Source organism: Lacerta agilis, chromosome 1, assembly GCF_009819535.1.
Source record: "Lacerta agilis isolate rLacAgi1 chromosome 1, rLacAgi1.pri, whole genome shotgun sequence".
Taxonomy (NCBI): domain Eukaryota; kingdom Metazoa; phylum Chordata; class Lepidosauria; order Squamata; family Lacertidae; genus Lacerta; species Lacerta agilis.
The window spans coordinates 43,900,427-43,916,969 of record NC_046312.1 but is presented as its reverse complement, the minus strand read 5'-3'; the positions used below and the strand labels follow the sequence as shown (position 1 = coordinate 43,916,969).

Here is a 16,543-nt window from a genome sequence, read left to right as displayed (position 1 = left end):
GAAAGGAAGAAAAATTGAGATTGCCCTCTCCTCTCCCCCCACCCCACCCCGCACACCCCAAAATGGTGTGTTGGTGAAAATGCTAATCCTGTAAACAGTTAAGGAGAATAACACAGAATGAAGGACATCAGTTAGGCAGTTGAAACCACGTACGAAGTATTTTGCTTCCTCAGATTAGAATCCCACTCTGCTGAAGGCCACCTGCTATCTCTCAGGAATGAACTAAGCCATGGGCAGTTCAAACTCCACAGTGACGCATGAAGACCTCGGGAAAGAGGAGAGGGACAGTCAAGCAACTCTTCACCTCTCCCAAGAGAAATGCCTGGTCTTTAGCTCTCCCTGGTTCCAGCATCTATGTTCAGCGCTGCTTCTTAATAAGAAACAGGTGCTAGTTCTTTTCTGGCATTATTCTGTTAGTGAATGTTATCCTCTTTCTTTCTTCCTCCTCCGCCCTATTAGAATAGAATTGCGGCTAAAAGTGCAACGATACGTTCTATTATAATTTCTAAAATAAAAAAAACCCTCTTCCAAACGTTACAAACGTTGGAACAAACACAGGGGGAGCTTGAAGGGAAGAGGGGGAAATAGCCTGCCTGAAAGATGGGGGAGAGCTGAACAGAAGAAAGGGAACTGCCTCCAATCCAGAATTTATGTATGTTTTGTTTGAGCAGCAAAAAGCAGGGGAAAACAGAACTCGCAAACCCACTTCTCTGAGCACACCCAAGGAAAAGTTAACAGGATAGCTGGGAGCAGTGAAGTTGGCTCACAGCTTAGGATACAGTGAGGTGGCAGGGGTGGGTGGGTAGGACTGAGAGAAATATCTAAAAGGAAGAAGACAAGCCTAAATGTAAGGATCGGTACCTTGTGCCACTGGACACTACATAAAGACCACACAGGTCGCATTGCCCCCCCTTTTAAGGTCAAAAAGGTTCGAGAGAGAGAAATCAATACTCCTTTGTGGATCCTAAATAAATCACACATTCATATTACCAGGCACTGTAAATCAATAGTCATTCAATGGGTGCATGTGCACTTGAGACTTTAAAAGAGCACAGGCATGCTGGAATGTTGTGCAATGGGCTGTGCAGAGATCACATTCAGCCCATGCCTCTCAGGACACAGTCTGCGTTCCACCACAGAGGTTGTGGGCTGGCTTATCATGCCCATCATGTTGTGTTTTTGTGCTTTCCCACCTCTCTAAATTGGAGGTGGGAGAGCTGGTGCATTCCAAGTAAACACATATCTGTAAACCTCTTTGAGGAAAGCACTCCAGAATTTGGGGGGCCACCACTGATAAGGCCCTCTCTGTGGTAGCCATCTGCCCCACAATTTTTGACAAGTGCACCCAAAGGAGGCTCCCCACTGAAGGTCTTTCAAGTATGGGTAGGTATGTATGGAGGTAGGCCATCTGTCAAATATACTGCTCCTAAGGAGCATTTAATGTTCAAAAGCAGCACTTTGAATGTAGGGATCCTTACCAAGTTGCTTTCACATATGATCCCTCAAAAATCCATTCTGCCTCATTCCCACATTCATCTGTGGTTTTATTGTAAAAATTCATATTTAAATACAGACTGAAATAAAATATTTTGAAAGTATTCCATGTCAAAATACACATTTTAAAAACATTTTGATATGCTTTTTGAGGTAGGAACTGTTGCAACATTCAAAGAAGCATACTGTAAAATCAGATGGATAGCTATGTTCCAATCTGCACATTACTCCAGAAACTGTAGATCTAGCGAGTCCCCACTTGACCCAGGCCCAGAAGCAGACTGGAAGCCATGTAGCTACCGGTAGTTGATAGACTTCTTTTCCAAATACCTGGTTTGTTGTTCTGGTTTTTAGCCATCTAAATAAGGTGGAAATCCACACCCACCTATCTGGGAATAACTCGGTGGAACTTCCTTCTGAGTAGATGTGTATAGGATTGAATTCTTAGTGGCTATCATCACACGTTCAGCACCAAATCCAATAAGTGAAAGGTGCATTATGTGCAGTGGTAACGCTATGTGAGGTTGCCTGGATGAGTTTTTCCTTTTGTGTCTGCCAATATGGGGATGAGGGATAGTAGCAATGTTCAGCAAGCCATCTGTCTGGTCAAAGAAAAGGAGGCTTGGTTTGGTGTTCAGAGCTCTGGCATATATACTCAGATTGTGGCCTTGGCCAAGTCATCCACCCACAGAAGAGGCTGCCTGTCGTATCTTTGCAAGATTTACTGCTCTGGACTTGCCTGTTTCCAATCAAGAGGCAAGCCCAGATTAGTGACTCATGCAGAAACAAATCTTTATGGAGTCTTCTGAGGAGAAATAATTCTTGCTTTTACATACTCTCCACGTAAACCTCTTCAGATGGAAAATTATGAATTTAAATTTAGAAGAACGTATGCTTCAATTGCTAAAAGTTTAGGAAACGCTCTCCTTGCATCTAAAAAGGGCTATGAATTGCAGATTAGCTGACTTTTCGGACCTGCAGCTAACACCTTTAATCTTGCAAAAGCTTGCAAAGTCCTCTTGGAGAGTGAGGAGGGCAAAAGGGAAGCTCCCTTGGGACAATTCCTCCCCTCTGCTTCTCCCCCACCCCCAGCTTTGTGGATTCTCTGATATACTTTCCCACAAGGTTATCAAAAAAGCTGAGCATGCTGCAGAAAATTTACTGTGGGTTGTTGTGGTATGCTAGCACAATGTTCTTCTGACACATTTTCTCCTCCAAAAACCTCTCCTTGATTTTTCACAGATAACTATTTGTAATTCCTAAATACTTAATAGAACACAATGTGACTAAATCGCTATTTCAAGTTGATACTGCAGATGAACCTAGACATTGTTTCTGCCATAATAAATAAATGTTTAATATGACTCTGTTGGGTTTTCTTTTCAGACAAGAATTAATATCACCAGACCCTTGATCATGTTATCGTACAGCATCAGAGTGAACAACCCTCCCAGGATACCATAGTCAAAGGGCACTCGAAAACAGCTACTTAGCATTTGATCACAGTGGATAAAAGAATCCATAATTACTGTTAAATGAGTATGTACAGACAGACACATAAATTAAATTGTGCGGTGCTGGACAATGACATTTGGTTTCAGAGAGATTTCCCATTTTCTACCGTATGGCTGGAGGGAGGAGTTAAGTGGAAACATGCTAATGTGAAAAGGGCTTTTGGGTTTATTCATTAAATACTTTATCTTTTGTGGCTGAGACATGACTAAGTGTTTGATATTTATACTATACAGTGTTGAGCATGCTATAGATAGATTAGATATTAGGATTGCTGTGGTTAGATTTATTACACATCTCAGTTAGTATCCTAAACAGACTTTAGTTTGGTTTCCATTACTGACCATCTGGCTACTTTCTGTGATGAAGCCAAATGTGATTAAGCCAAATTAAGATCCAAATATGCCCCCAATTTTGCAATGGTTCAAACAGAGAAGACCTATTCTTTACCACTGGGCCTTCTCTCTCTGGTGAATAAAACTGAATCTGAACAAATGAGAAAGAAACACACACACACACACACACACACCAGTTTAGTTCTATGTATCTTGCAATAGGGATTGGAGTCTTCCTGTTTGCCCAGAAGAGGCTGCCACTTTTGTGGGATTTTATCAAGAGTAAATCCTGCAAGTAAAGATACAATTAGACATCCAGGTGCTCCTCCTCTCCAAAACTGAACAGTATGAGAACACCTTCCTTCTGATGAATATTTAAGCACTATAAACTGTTAGTGCTTCAACTGTCTTTAACTGCTAACAATAAAGAAGCACAAGGATTCTTCCCTTCTTCATTTCTTAATAGCTTGGCAATGAGGAGGAAAGCAGAAAACAGCAAAGCTGGAAATATAAAGGAACGCATACATACGCATACATATTGTTTTATTTTACTTAATTATTTGTTTGAAGCATTTTTATATCGTTTACAAATGTCAACACTAGGACGGTACTTGTTCTCAGCTTTACAATCTACATTCATGGTGTGTCAATGTCATGGATTGCCTTCAGTTCAGTGAAAACTACAGTTCCCATGATTCCTTGTGAGACACCATGCATATAAGCACGCACACACACACACACATTATTGAAGGATTTCCTACACATTGCATTGGAAGAGCTGCATGACTACTTTTTTCAGGCGGTTGTGATTATCTGCTGAACTATGTAGGAAACTACAACACACAAAAATATTTTCCCATATGGAATTGCACCCACAGTTGTTTCACAGACAACTATGCTATGGCTGTAATGGATGAATGGAGCCTTAGTAAAGATTTATTAGGATATGCCATCATGAGGCATAACACTCAGGAGATACATTGCCCTCCCAAACTTCAAGTATTTAAAATTGAGAAAAACACTTGGCCTCAACATAAATACTGCAGTTCCCCACAGTATAATTATTATTATTATTATTATTATTATTTATTTATTTATTTATTTATTTCTACCCCACCCATCTGGCTGGGTTTCCCCAGCCACTCTGGGTGGCTTCCAACAAAAGATTTAAAATACAATAATTCAGACATTAAAAGCTTCCCTAAACAGGGCTGCCTTCAGATGTCTTCTAAATGTCATATACTTGTTTATTTCTTAGACATCTGATGGGAGGGCATTCCACAGGGCAGGTGCCACTACTGAGAAGGCCCTCTGCCTGGTTCCCTGTAACTTCGCTTCTTACAGTGAGGAAACCGCCAGAAGGCCCTCGTAGCTGGACTTCAGTGTCCAGGTTGAACGATGCGGGTAAAGACGCTCCTTCAGGTATACTGGGCTGAGGCCGTTTAGAGCTTTAAAGGTCTGCACCAACACTTTGAATTGTGCTCAGAAACATACTGGGAGCCAATGTAGGTCTTTCAAGACCGGTATCAATTACAGCCACACTTAAATTCAGAATGAATGGGTTTTTCCTTTAAAAAAACACAATGGATTTTAGCAAAAATTCTCTGCTTACAAACAAGAGATAGGCAAAGACAGAAAGGAAAGTTCAAAACCCCTGAGGTTGTGCCTGCCAGAGTTACATCGAGAGGAGCACCTACCAGGTTTAATCTCCAGCAACTTCAGCCTGGAGTCTTCAGGAGGATGCAAACGTCTCTTTTTACGCCAACAACGAGCAGGATACGTATAGAGCTGACCTGGTGCTAATCCTGAGGATTAAAAGGAAACGAAAACAACAATTAAAACACACACAATCTTGTTTCACTGTCAAACCATCATTAGCCTTGCTAGAATCTCACTGTTTCTTCACCTCTGGAATCATACTTCATTATATCTTGTCTTTGAAGGGTTTTTAGCTTCTCTTCAAAATTATAGCCAACTAGATAGAGCCTTGCAAAACTCCTTAGCATCTTTCCATAGCTGGATGTCACTGGATGTAGCAAGTGCGATTCTAGATGCCCCAGCACCAGGGGTGGTCCCAAAATCATGTGGCATACTAATCATGCTAGCGATGGGTCCACAGCATCCCTAACACCACTCAGCTGCACAATGGTGTGAATCCAGAACAGCTCCTAACAGGTCGGTTTACAGCATGCACATATGAATGCAAATCTCATGTAGACATAGGGTGTGTTCACATTACTGCCTTGGAGTGTAGTGAAGTCATTTCCCACCCACCCCCAGGGTGTGTTTCACAGCTCCCCCCCCCACCTGTTCACATTAACATACCTTCCTCAGTGTCTGATTTGTTTTTGTTTGTGTACACACCAGGGAACATTGATAGGCAGAGATATCTTTACCCTATACAAAGGTGCTCACACCTTGGCTAGAGATGGATTACGGACAGCTTAAGGGCTGCAACTGATGTGAAGTTGGTTTGATAAACAATGCATCAAACAGTAGTATTTTATAACAACGTACAGCATACATATGCATTTTGGATAATGCCTTGTGAACACTGATTAATAACCCAGCATTGGAAACACAGTGAGTGTACAGCAAATGGGAGTGTGAACAAAGTCTAAGCTTGCTAAAGAAAGCTAGCAAAATTTATTTCTGAGTAGGCATGAGAAGACAGTCTTCTTACTGTAAGATTTACTTGGGAGAACATTGCCAAGCAGCATTTGCGACATGGTAAGTGGCACCAGAGGAGGCTTGCTTGGGGCGCATGGTGTCAAGATGGGCTCACGAATGTGAATTTCTGAAGTTTAATGCAGACATGGCTTAGGTTTTGTTTTCCTCTGCAACAACAACAAGTTTGTTGCTGCATTTTTCAGAATCCAGAGTTACAGCATGACAACTCGAAAAAAAAAGAATCCTGACAAGTTTGTAGACTGCTCATTGAAAATTGGTTAGTTTGCTGCAAGTATGCCCAATAGGTATTAGAAATTCATAACAATCAAGATAAAAGGGTAATATGTAAAAAGGTAGCCTTTTAGCAAACTAGTAACCTTGTGTACTGATCTAGAACACGGTATACTGACAATAGTAGCAACAGTGTGACAAACAGTTCACAAAATTGGGGTGGCAAGAAAAAAATATGACATTTAAAATAAATTAATGAAGAGACACAATATAGTATTATAATATAGTCTAGACTTTATGTTCTTCTGCTTCTGGCCAGCACAAAAGACAAATGAGTCCTGCAGGGCATTGAAGAAGTACCTGTTAATTGTAGCATGAGCTGCAATAGGTAAAAGACTGCAAGAGCCGATAAGTACACATGGGTGGAGGGTGCATGGGAGCAAAAAACTAGGTTAACAAGGTAAGATTTAACGATTTCCCCAAAAAAGCATGGAAGTCCTCCTAGCAGGGTTCTGCGTTTGCTGAAACATCAAAGCACAAAAGCAGCTATCACATGGGGGACAATTACTTTTTATAGCCCTTATTTAGACCAAGAGATACAGTAGCAAAATTGTTAGCCAACTCTAATTGGGCAGCTTCTCAGTCTAATTCTCTTCTAAGCCTTTCTGTTTAAACATGGCAATCTTAAGGTCAGAGACAGAACCTCCCGGGGAGCCTGAAAAGTGCTCCACTTGGACATTTCCATTTCTAATACCCTATTATTTATGTCCATTCATTTTCTCACTTAGAGGGTGAACTGTTTGGCTCATGGGCGTGCCATAAGAGCATCGCTGACAGGCACTGAAGAATTCTCTAGTGAATGTGGCTTTGATAATATGGTTGATGCTGTTGGGGGTCATAGTCCCAGCAGTAGATGAAAGGACAGAGCTGGTACTGGCGAGATTTTGTGGTTTTCCTTTCTTTCTTTTTGCAGGAGTTAGCTCTTAGATCTGTCCCTGTTGGGTGACCCACACAGGGCCAAATTTATAATTAAGCAAGAGGAAGCAGCTCTTTTGGCCTGAAGGCAACCTTTGCTTGCATCCCACCTTTGGGTATCATTTCAGAAAGGAGGAGAGGAATGAACCATTATGGGTTTTGATAGCACCTTCCACAATAAAGATTTCAGGGCAGACTTTACCAGATCAACACATTGAAATATTTTCAACTTAAAATATTTAAAAGGCTGGGGGCAGGGGGTTGGAAAGATATTTTCCTGGCATGCAAATGGTAATACTGTAGTATCAAGCAAATTTTCCTGGTTCTAAAATTGTTGTCTCTGGAGTCTTTACCCAACTCACCTCCGACTGTGAGGAGGGGGCTTAGTTTGATTCGCTTTAAAATGCAGACCACACAAATTTCTCCTCCATTCCTACATGGCACCTCAGGTCAAAACCACATAAGAATTTATATATCCGCAGCAGAATGTTGAATTTAGCTTGGAAATAACCTGTATAATAAATCTTGCTACAACGTTGGCTGTTTCCGAGCACAATTCAAAATGCTCATTCCAGTTAAAGCTGAAGCACTGTTAGTGGGTGATTCCCTAAACAGGATGGATGGGAGATTGCCTGCTGTTGATGGGGTTACACTCCCTCTGAAGGAGCGGGTACGCAGCTTGGGGTACATCTGGATCCTTTGCTGTCACTTGAGGCTCAGGTACCCTCTGCGGTGTGCAGTTCCTTCCATCAGCTTTGGCTGGTGGCCCAGCTACACCCCTATCTGGACAAGGATATCCTAACTTCTGTTATCTATGCTCTGGTAACCTCTAGGTTAGAATACTGCAAGGTGTTATACATAGAGCTGCCTCTGAAGATGGAGCAGAAACATCAGCAGGTGCAGAATTTGGCAAGATGGTTTGAGCATATAACACCGATCCTGGCCTGATGGCATTGGCTGCCAATTACTTTCCAGGCCCAAATCAAAGCTATAAAGCTGCAAATGACTCAGGATCACAATACTTCAAGGACTGCCTCTCCCCATAGGAACCAACCCGAACCCTGTGATCACCATCTGAGGACCTTCTTCGTGTGCCTCCTCCATGAGAGGTCCAGAAGGTGGCAACACAAGAAAGGGCCTTTTTTCTGCAGTGGAATGCTCATTTCCCATTTGTGGGGTGCTCTCCACAGGGATGCTCACCTGGCACCTTCATTACACATCTTTAGGCACCAGGCGAAAACATTCCTAGGGCTTGCCGATCAGAAGGTCGGCGGTTCGAATCCCCGTGACAGGGTGAGCTCCCGTTGTTTGGTCCAAGCTCCTGCTCACCTAGCAGTTCAAAAGCACGTCAAAGTGCAAGTAGATAAATAGGTGCCGCTCCAGCGGGAAGGTAAACGGCGTTTCTGTGCGCTGCTCTGGTTCTCCAGAAGCGGCTTTGTCATGCTGGCCACATGACCCGGAAGCTATCTGCGGACAAACGCTGGCTCCCTCTGCCTATAGAGTGAGATGAGCGCCACAACCCCAGAGTTGTCAGGGGTACCTTTACCTTTACCTTTATGGCCTTTTAAACTAGGAGAGGGGTTGTTGTTTTGTTTGTTATTGTGTTACTTTTTTTGTTTTTATTCTGAAAATCACCCTGTATAAACCACCCTGTGATCCTCAGATGAAGAGTGGTATATAAATTAAGTAAGTAAGTAAGTAAATAAATAAATAAATAAATAAATAAATATCACCTATAAAGCCCTATATGGCTTACGTCCAGGTGATCTGAAGGACCGTATTGTCCCATATGAACCTGCCTGGGCTCTGAAATCATTGGGGGATGAGCACAGCTGCTCAGTAAAGCATAGGACTTGGTTCTTTGTTTTGCTGCCGTTAGGGAGAAAGAAAATGATTTTTTTTCATGGCATTTAAGATCCTGGTACTTTCCTGGAACATTAGGCCATATAACAGAAACTCATAGAAGAGTTTCTGTGGGAATATTAGATTCTATTATCCCAGAACGATTTCCTAACAGGGCATAGCCACCACCACACATGCATATGCAGCCCACCACTGAATAAGATTTGACTGTACAGTGGTACCTCTGGTTAAGTACTTACCGGTAATTCGTTCCGGAGGTCCATTCTTAACCTGAAGCGTACTTAACTTGAAGCACCACTTTAGCTAATGAGGCCTCCTGCTGCCGCTGCGCCGCCAGAGCACGATTTCTGTTCTTAAGCGGAGTTCTTAACCTGAAGCGTACTTAACCCGAGGTACCACTGTACTGGCCAACTTTGCTTTAAAAAAAACAAAAACCACCTTTCCATTCCCTGAGGAGAGGTCAGTGCTAAACGATGCCACCACAAAGAATCAGACAAATTTATTGAGAGAGATTCACCACACACACCTGCACACAACCCTGTGGTGATCTCCCCACCATCATCAAGCTGCAGCCGACTGTAAATATTAGTTAACATGGCTGTCAAGATTGCTATATGTGAAATAGTTGCAAAAACACACGTAAAATCTTGTGGAGATTATTTCAGCATGTTGGACGCTGCCGGTGGTAATTCACAATTAATGTGACCATGCTAAATAGCTGCACTGTGAAAGAATGGCCCAGATATGGGAAACAAGTAAAACAAACAGAACTATTGGCAAGTTTCTAAAGAAATACATATTTTCCAATATGGACAATGATAATGAGCGTAATTATTTTTTAACCCTTAATAAATCTCTCTCTCTCTCTCTCTCTCTCTCTCCCTCCCTCCCTCCCTCCCTCCCTCTCTAAAAAAGTTCACCATAAGCAAATGGAGGCGAGGGTGTCAAATTTTGCAAATCTAACTGTAGCTTTCATTCTGAAGCATCCACACTTCCTGACAAGAGAGGTTTGCATTCAATTAAGCTGGCCCACCCTTCCTCCTCTCAAGGCTCACAAACTCTGGAGTGATTCACGAACAGGTTAGAAATCGCAGCCTCTCTGGAATCAGCTGTATCAAGCTACTGAAAGTGAGCTTTCAACTTCTACCCCAGGGTTAGGAGGCTATGTAATAAATCATAAGAATAATAAAAAATATATTTTTGTTCTCCATCTGGGGATTCTTCAAAGGTGAGGAACTCCACCAATTGCATGTCCTGTCTGGTCTGCACAGGCTTAAAAAAAAATATCTAAGAACATTTTTATAAGAAAGGAAATGGGCCATACAAATCAATATGGCTAAGCTGATCAAAAAAACCCACCCACCCCACTCACACAGGAAACCAAAGATCACCACAGCCAATCACAAATGAACAATCACACCCTACGCCAACCCCGACCTCTGTCACTGCCAAAGGAGCACAAGCAAACAACAGAGAACCTACACAAACAACGCTGACACCAAACCCTACATATATTAAGTAAAATAGAAACATCGTCACCCCACCCCACCCATCTCCCCATCCCACCCACCTCTTTCCCCCCTCTGTTCTTAATGTCTCAACAACCAAAACTGATTTGTGAAAATGTTACATGGGAAAAATACAAGAGAGACATTGCACACACCTTTGTAAATCAAGACAATCTTTAATAAAAAAATACTTTAAAAAAAGGAAATGGGCTGCAGTGAACTGAACTACACTGGCTTCCCTTTAATACTAGGAAGAGAAGTGGTTGTGGAACATGGTCTTCAGGTCCACAGTCAATCTGGTGGGTGGGAACTAAGCTGCTAGGAGTTCTGCCCCATATTTATCAACCTGTCCTTTGTCACAAATTTCCTTGTATTATTGGGACAATAATCACTAGCTGACCCAGTTCATATGCTCCTTGCCAGCAACCCAACACATTATAATTATTCAGCCATGGGCCCCTTCTATAATGTTTTGTGGACATGGTTTAAAAACAAAAAACTGGGGGACCACAGTTGACTATGTTCCCTTGGTATGTTTACCACATAGTTACAGAAGACATTCAGACTCTACAGAAAATATGTGGTGAACCCACAGAGGAAATGCAAGGACTCGCCTTTTTGCTGTGACTTCTGAAGGGCCCTTTCACAGCTTTGAGAATATTCACTTAAGCCCATAAGCATGAACAGAAAGTCTCTTGAGGGGGAAGGCGGGAATCCCACTTTATATCATCTGAAAATTGTATGAAAAGAGAGCTCAAGAATGCTATGCTATTTTAATCTGCATTAAGTCCTAAGGCTCTTCCAGACTACTTTAATTTGCAGGGATTAGAAATGTTGTTTCTTCATCACAACTATATTCCTAAATTGAGTTCAGAGGTGTTTGCGGGGAGAGAGAAATCCCTACCATTCCCCAGGGGAGTTTCTATGAATTTGTAGCTGAATGACTAAACAACCCGCTGTGGCAAAGAAGGAGCATGGGAAGAATGCACTTGCCACCTAGATGCACCATGGGATGATGCTGTGCTCGACTGGGAGAGCTGTAGTGTACAGACTTGCATGTGAGATTTTGGAGGAAACGCAAGCCTTTTTTCAGGAACCAACCAAAAGTGATCCAGAAGTTCTTCTCAATAGCAGCAAAACTTTCCCACTGCGCTTCCTTCCAAGTAAATTCACCCTCCCTCTCTGGGTATTTGTAGAGTGGGGGTGGACACTTACCAGAATCCATGTGATATCTATGCATTTACCCCAGTGGGGCAAATAGCAGCTACAATGCAATGTCACACCAAGTTTTACCACTGGGCTGATAAATTAAGACCTGCACCACTTTACACTGCAACATTACTAAGAGCTCACCAGACAATTTTTTAAAAAATCCACTTAGAAAACTAACATGTTGGGGGAAAGTGTTCTAGCCAAGGCTCATCTTTGACATCTCGTTTTCTATGGGCAGTGGTTTTTATTTGTGTGTTTGGAAGAGTATTCAATCATGTAAGCCAGCACTTGCAGCCTGAAGTGGTACAGGCCAGAAACATGCTTACCATCGCATTGAAAACACGGTCGCAGTACCTCTTAATATATAGAAAAGGTGAAATGTTAACAGGGACAAAGAGGAACATGATCCAGCACACAGCACCAAATCAGATCCATCAACTTTTCACAGTACAGTGGTGCCTTGGTTTACAAACTTAATCCGTTCTGGATTCTTAATCCGTTCTTAAACCGAAACCGTTCTTAAACTGAGGCACGCTTTCCCTAATGAGGCCTCCTGCCGCTGGTGCCCTTCCACCATTCAGATTCTGCTCTCAGACCAAGGTAAAGTTCTCAAACCGGTTTTGCAGAGTTTGTAAACTGAATCATTCTTAAACAGGACTGTTCTTAAACCGAGGTAGCACTGTATGCATGTCTATAATAGATTCTGCCAAAATATTTTTGTGCAGGCATACAGTGGTACCTTGGTTCTCGAACTTAATCCATTCCTGGAGTCTGTTTGACTCCTGAAACCATTCAAAAACCAAGCCGCAGCTTCCGAATGGTTGCAGGAGCTTCCAACGGAAGCCACGTTGGACGTTCGGCTTCCAAAAAAAGTTCACAAACCGGTTGGCGACATTCAGGAGCCGATTTGTTCGGGAGCCAAGCCGTTTGGGAACCAAGGCACCACTGTACCCTTAATGGCATCTTCAGAGAGTGGAACTCTTCATACTACTGTGATAGATATGGGGAAATGACATTAGCTACATACCTTCCTCCTGCAGAATAATTAAGACAGAGGAATCCAGTCCTTTATTCATTCTGACAACTACAAGGTCACAAGTAATGTCAAGGCAGCTATTTTTAAAATATAAGTTAATTTACCCTGCTTTTGTTCCATATGACCTACTTGTTTTATTAGTTCCAGTTACAGGTGGGTAGCCGTGTTGGTCTGCCATAGTCAAAACAAAATAAAAAATTCTTTCCAGTAGCACCTTAGAGACCAACTAAGTTTGTTCTTGGTATGAGCTTTCGTGTGCATGCACACTTCTTCAGATACTGTGCATGCACACGAAAGCTCATACCAAGAACAAACTTAGTTGGTCTCTAAGGTGCTACTGGAAAGAATTTTTTATTTTGTTTTATTAAATACTAAGAAAATGTTGGTAGTGGCAACAGTGGCTACTTCCAGAGATGAATGGAAGCTCTTACTCATACCCACCAATTGCTCGAGAGCAGCCTTCCCCAGCCTGGTACCCTCCAGAGGTTTTGGACTACAACTCCCATGAGTCCCAGCTAGCATGCTGGTTACAACACATCTGGTGGGGTGCTGCCACTGCTCTGTCCTACCCCATTTGCCACAACAAAACACCCATAGGGCACTTGGCTGGAGAAGTCAGCTCTAGAGAAAACATTAGTTTAGGACTGGCCTCTGAGTGCCACCTGTGACTGAAGGAACACCAGGCATTCTTTTAGAGGAAGCTTATATGTTTCAGGCGATGTGGAAACCAACAGCTGATTCATTCACTATGAGCTTTCCCACTTGATTAGCTCAAAGTGACACATGAAGTGGAATGAAATGGGTGAAAGGCATTGCAAAGCTTCTCCCTCAACCTCTTCTCTCTTCTACAAGGTTGTGAGATCAAAAGTTCAGAAATACCTGTCACTGCAGACGCAGTTTCAGTTCTCTTCTGTGTTGTATTGCATCTAAAATCCGAAATAAGGGGCCCATATTAAGTGCTATAAGGATATCACTCCGGAACAAAGACGACATCCCTTGTGAAAAGACTGGCTGTCTTTAAAATAAGGGGCATTTGGCAATCTCCTTCTCACTTTGAAAGTGCCATTTATATAGCTTTGCACCACGGAGAGCTACATTCTTCTACAACATTATCCATCAATGAAGAATTAGGTCACTCAAACTGAGAGTGGCTGTCTTTTTAAGGTTGGGGAGGCAAAAGTTCCCTGGTCAGAACAGCAGCAGCAACTGGCAGCTTAAAAGCATTGATCTAAAGAAGGAGAATAATGGTAATGGGGAGGGGGGGAACGACGCAGATGCAGCACATGCTAAAGTAGGGTGCCAGGATACTTACCAACCCACTTGGGGCAAGCAGCAATTGTTCCAGTTAATTTAAATAGACATGGCTGAAATGGAGGATTGTGGGGTGGGCTTTTTTTTTTGTTTAGTTCTGCAGCTGAACACCTTATACTTACATCCTGAGGAAAAAAATGGAGGGGGGGGGGAAGGGGCGAGAAAACAACCCCTCAGTCGTCTGTCCCTGTTTCATACCAGGCATAAAGCTTTCAAACTCAAAAAGCTGATTGGGCAGATAACCCCTAGCAGCTACAGTAGAAAGAGGCACAACAGGGATGGGAAATGCCCTACATAAAAACCTGCTTTTTCCTTTCCTAATTGACGAGACTGTATGCTAACAAGCAGTCCTACTACACAATCTTGTTAATCTGAAGTAACCTTGTGTTATCTTCAAAAGCAGAGTCTACTGAATTTGGAACAGGAAAGGGGTGTGTTGAGCATAGCCACTGCAATATAATTTTCCAAAAGAAGCATGGTGTGGTGTTCTTTTTTTTATTCTTCTGCAAACAGAAGTTTAGAAGGCAAGTCCAGGAAGACAGTCATTTCTTTTCTTACAGTTGCAAGGATCTCCCCAGTTCTGACATAGGCACCACATATGTGAGAATACATGGATGGCTGTTTTTTATTTTCTTTATTCTCCTGAGTTGCCTCACAATTCAGTGCCTTATAGGGCAACCACAGAAGGTTCTAACCATTTGATTATAAAGGAAATAGTGGGACCCGCAATGAGTTATGTTGTTTATCTCATTAGTGTAGAAGAGTCATAACTCAAAGCTAAAGTGAAAGGTTGCCGGGGGGTGGGGGGGAGAGAGAGGAAAGGAGTTATGTGCAGTACTGTGTGAAATTAACCCTCAACTGTTTGCCATGAGATACAGCATTTATTAAGAGAACTGTACGAGAGTAAGGTGATGCAACAAAGGAATGATTTTTTCCCCCTGTCGGATAATGAATATATTTCAAGTACATGGGCTAAAGAGCAGAATGAATGGGAAAGAATTGTTCATTGGTCACAGTGCTATTCAGAAGTACAGTGTGTAACACCTGAAGAAAACAATACCCAGAGGCAACCTGTGCATTCAGGTCCCTGAGACTGTGCCACTTCAGAGTGCAGGTAGCAAGAGGCTGAATAGTAAAATTATCATAGTAGTAAATTTTATTTAGTAAAATTAGTATAGTAGCAGCCCTGTTTAGGGAAGCTTTTAATGTTTAATAGATTATTGTATTTTAACATTCTGTTGGAAGCCGCCCAGAGTGGCTGGGGAAACCCAGCCAGATGGGTGGGGTATAAATATTATTATTATTATTATTATTATTATTATTATTATTATTATTATTATTATTAGAAAGCTGGGTTAAAACTCTACTCTTTGGCACCTTAGCTTTCTTCGATATGGAGTGCAGTCCCCCAGGACTCTATCCCATACTTTTTCTGAACCTGCAGCAATGGTTGGTGCCCACTGGAACTAGTGGTTGAGGACTGGGCAGTCAGCAGTAAGTGGAGCCAGAGCCAATGGCAGGCTGAGTTCCTGCAAGGCTGCACGAGTGCAACACGCAACTTCCTTCCACTCTGAAACAGCTGGTTTGGATTTTTAAAATGGAGGGGTGTATCAAGAATTCTATGTAAGGTATACAGTGGTACCTCGGGTTACAAACACTTCAGGCTACAGACTCCCCTAACCCGGAAGTAGTACCTCAGGTTAAGAACTTTACCTCAGGATGAGAACAGAAATCGTGCGACGGCGGCAGAGGGAGGCCCCATTAGCTAAAGTGGTATCTCAGTTTCATGTTAAGAACAGACTTCCAGAACAAATTAAGTTCTTAACCAGAGGTACCACTGTAGTTTGCTCCTTGCGTTACTATTAACATGTTAAACTTTTATGGTATGTACAAGAAGGGAACAAGGCACTCCCTATCGCTTTCTGAAACGGGCAATGATAAAGTCACTTTAAAATTGCAAGCACGCCACTAATGCATTTTTCCTTCTGAGAAATAAGGTTCATTATTCTCAAGTGTATCAGTAACAACGTACGGATGCCTTTCCCTCGCTACTCTTACTTAAAACCATTTCCCATTCACTTTCCATTGCACTTATGCAATGAAGATCAATAGAAATAAAGGGGCTGAGATGATGCTGCATCAGAAGGAAACAACATGTCAAGCAATCCTCTCTAGTGACAGTGAACAGGGGCAAAGGAATAATTAGAGCTTCCTCAGTGGAGGCTGGTCTAGTAAGGGAAATGGGACAGTGCCCCACCAACCTCAGCCAGCCCCCTCCTGCCTCCCGGCCTTCTGACTTACAGCCAGTCCAGGAAGTAGACCTGTCTGTCATCTTCCTCCTCCTTAGTCTCAGCTTTGCCTTTGTAGAACACAACAGGGAGGAGAAGGGAGACCAA

At 42.4% G+C, this 16,543-nt stretch overlaps 1 protein-coding gene across 5 annotated transcripts in view; it reads right to left on the bottom strand.

Moving 5' to 3' along the window:
• Positions 1 to 16,543, bottom strand: part of DPF3 (double PHD fingers 3) — a 180,274-nt gene that overhangs the window by 83,314 nt on the left and 80,417 nt on the right. For all 5 annotated transcript variants that reach the window (XM_033146477.1, XM_033146466.1, XM_033146457.1 and 2 more), the window contains exon 3: positions 5,039 to 5,146. In XM_033146477.1, the coding sequence (XP_033002368.1) occupies positions 5,039 to 5,146 (108 nt within the window). The remainder of the gene's footprint in view (positions 1 to 5,038; positions 5,147 to 16,543) is intronic.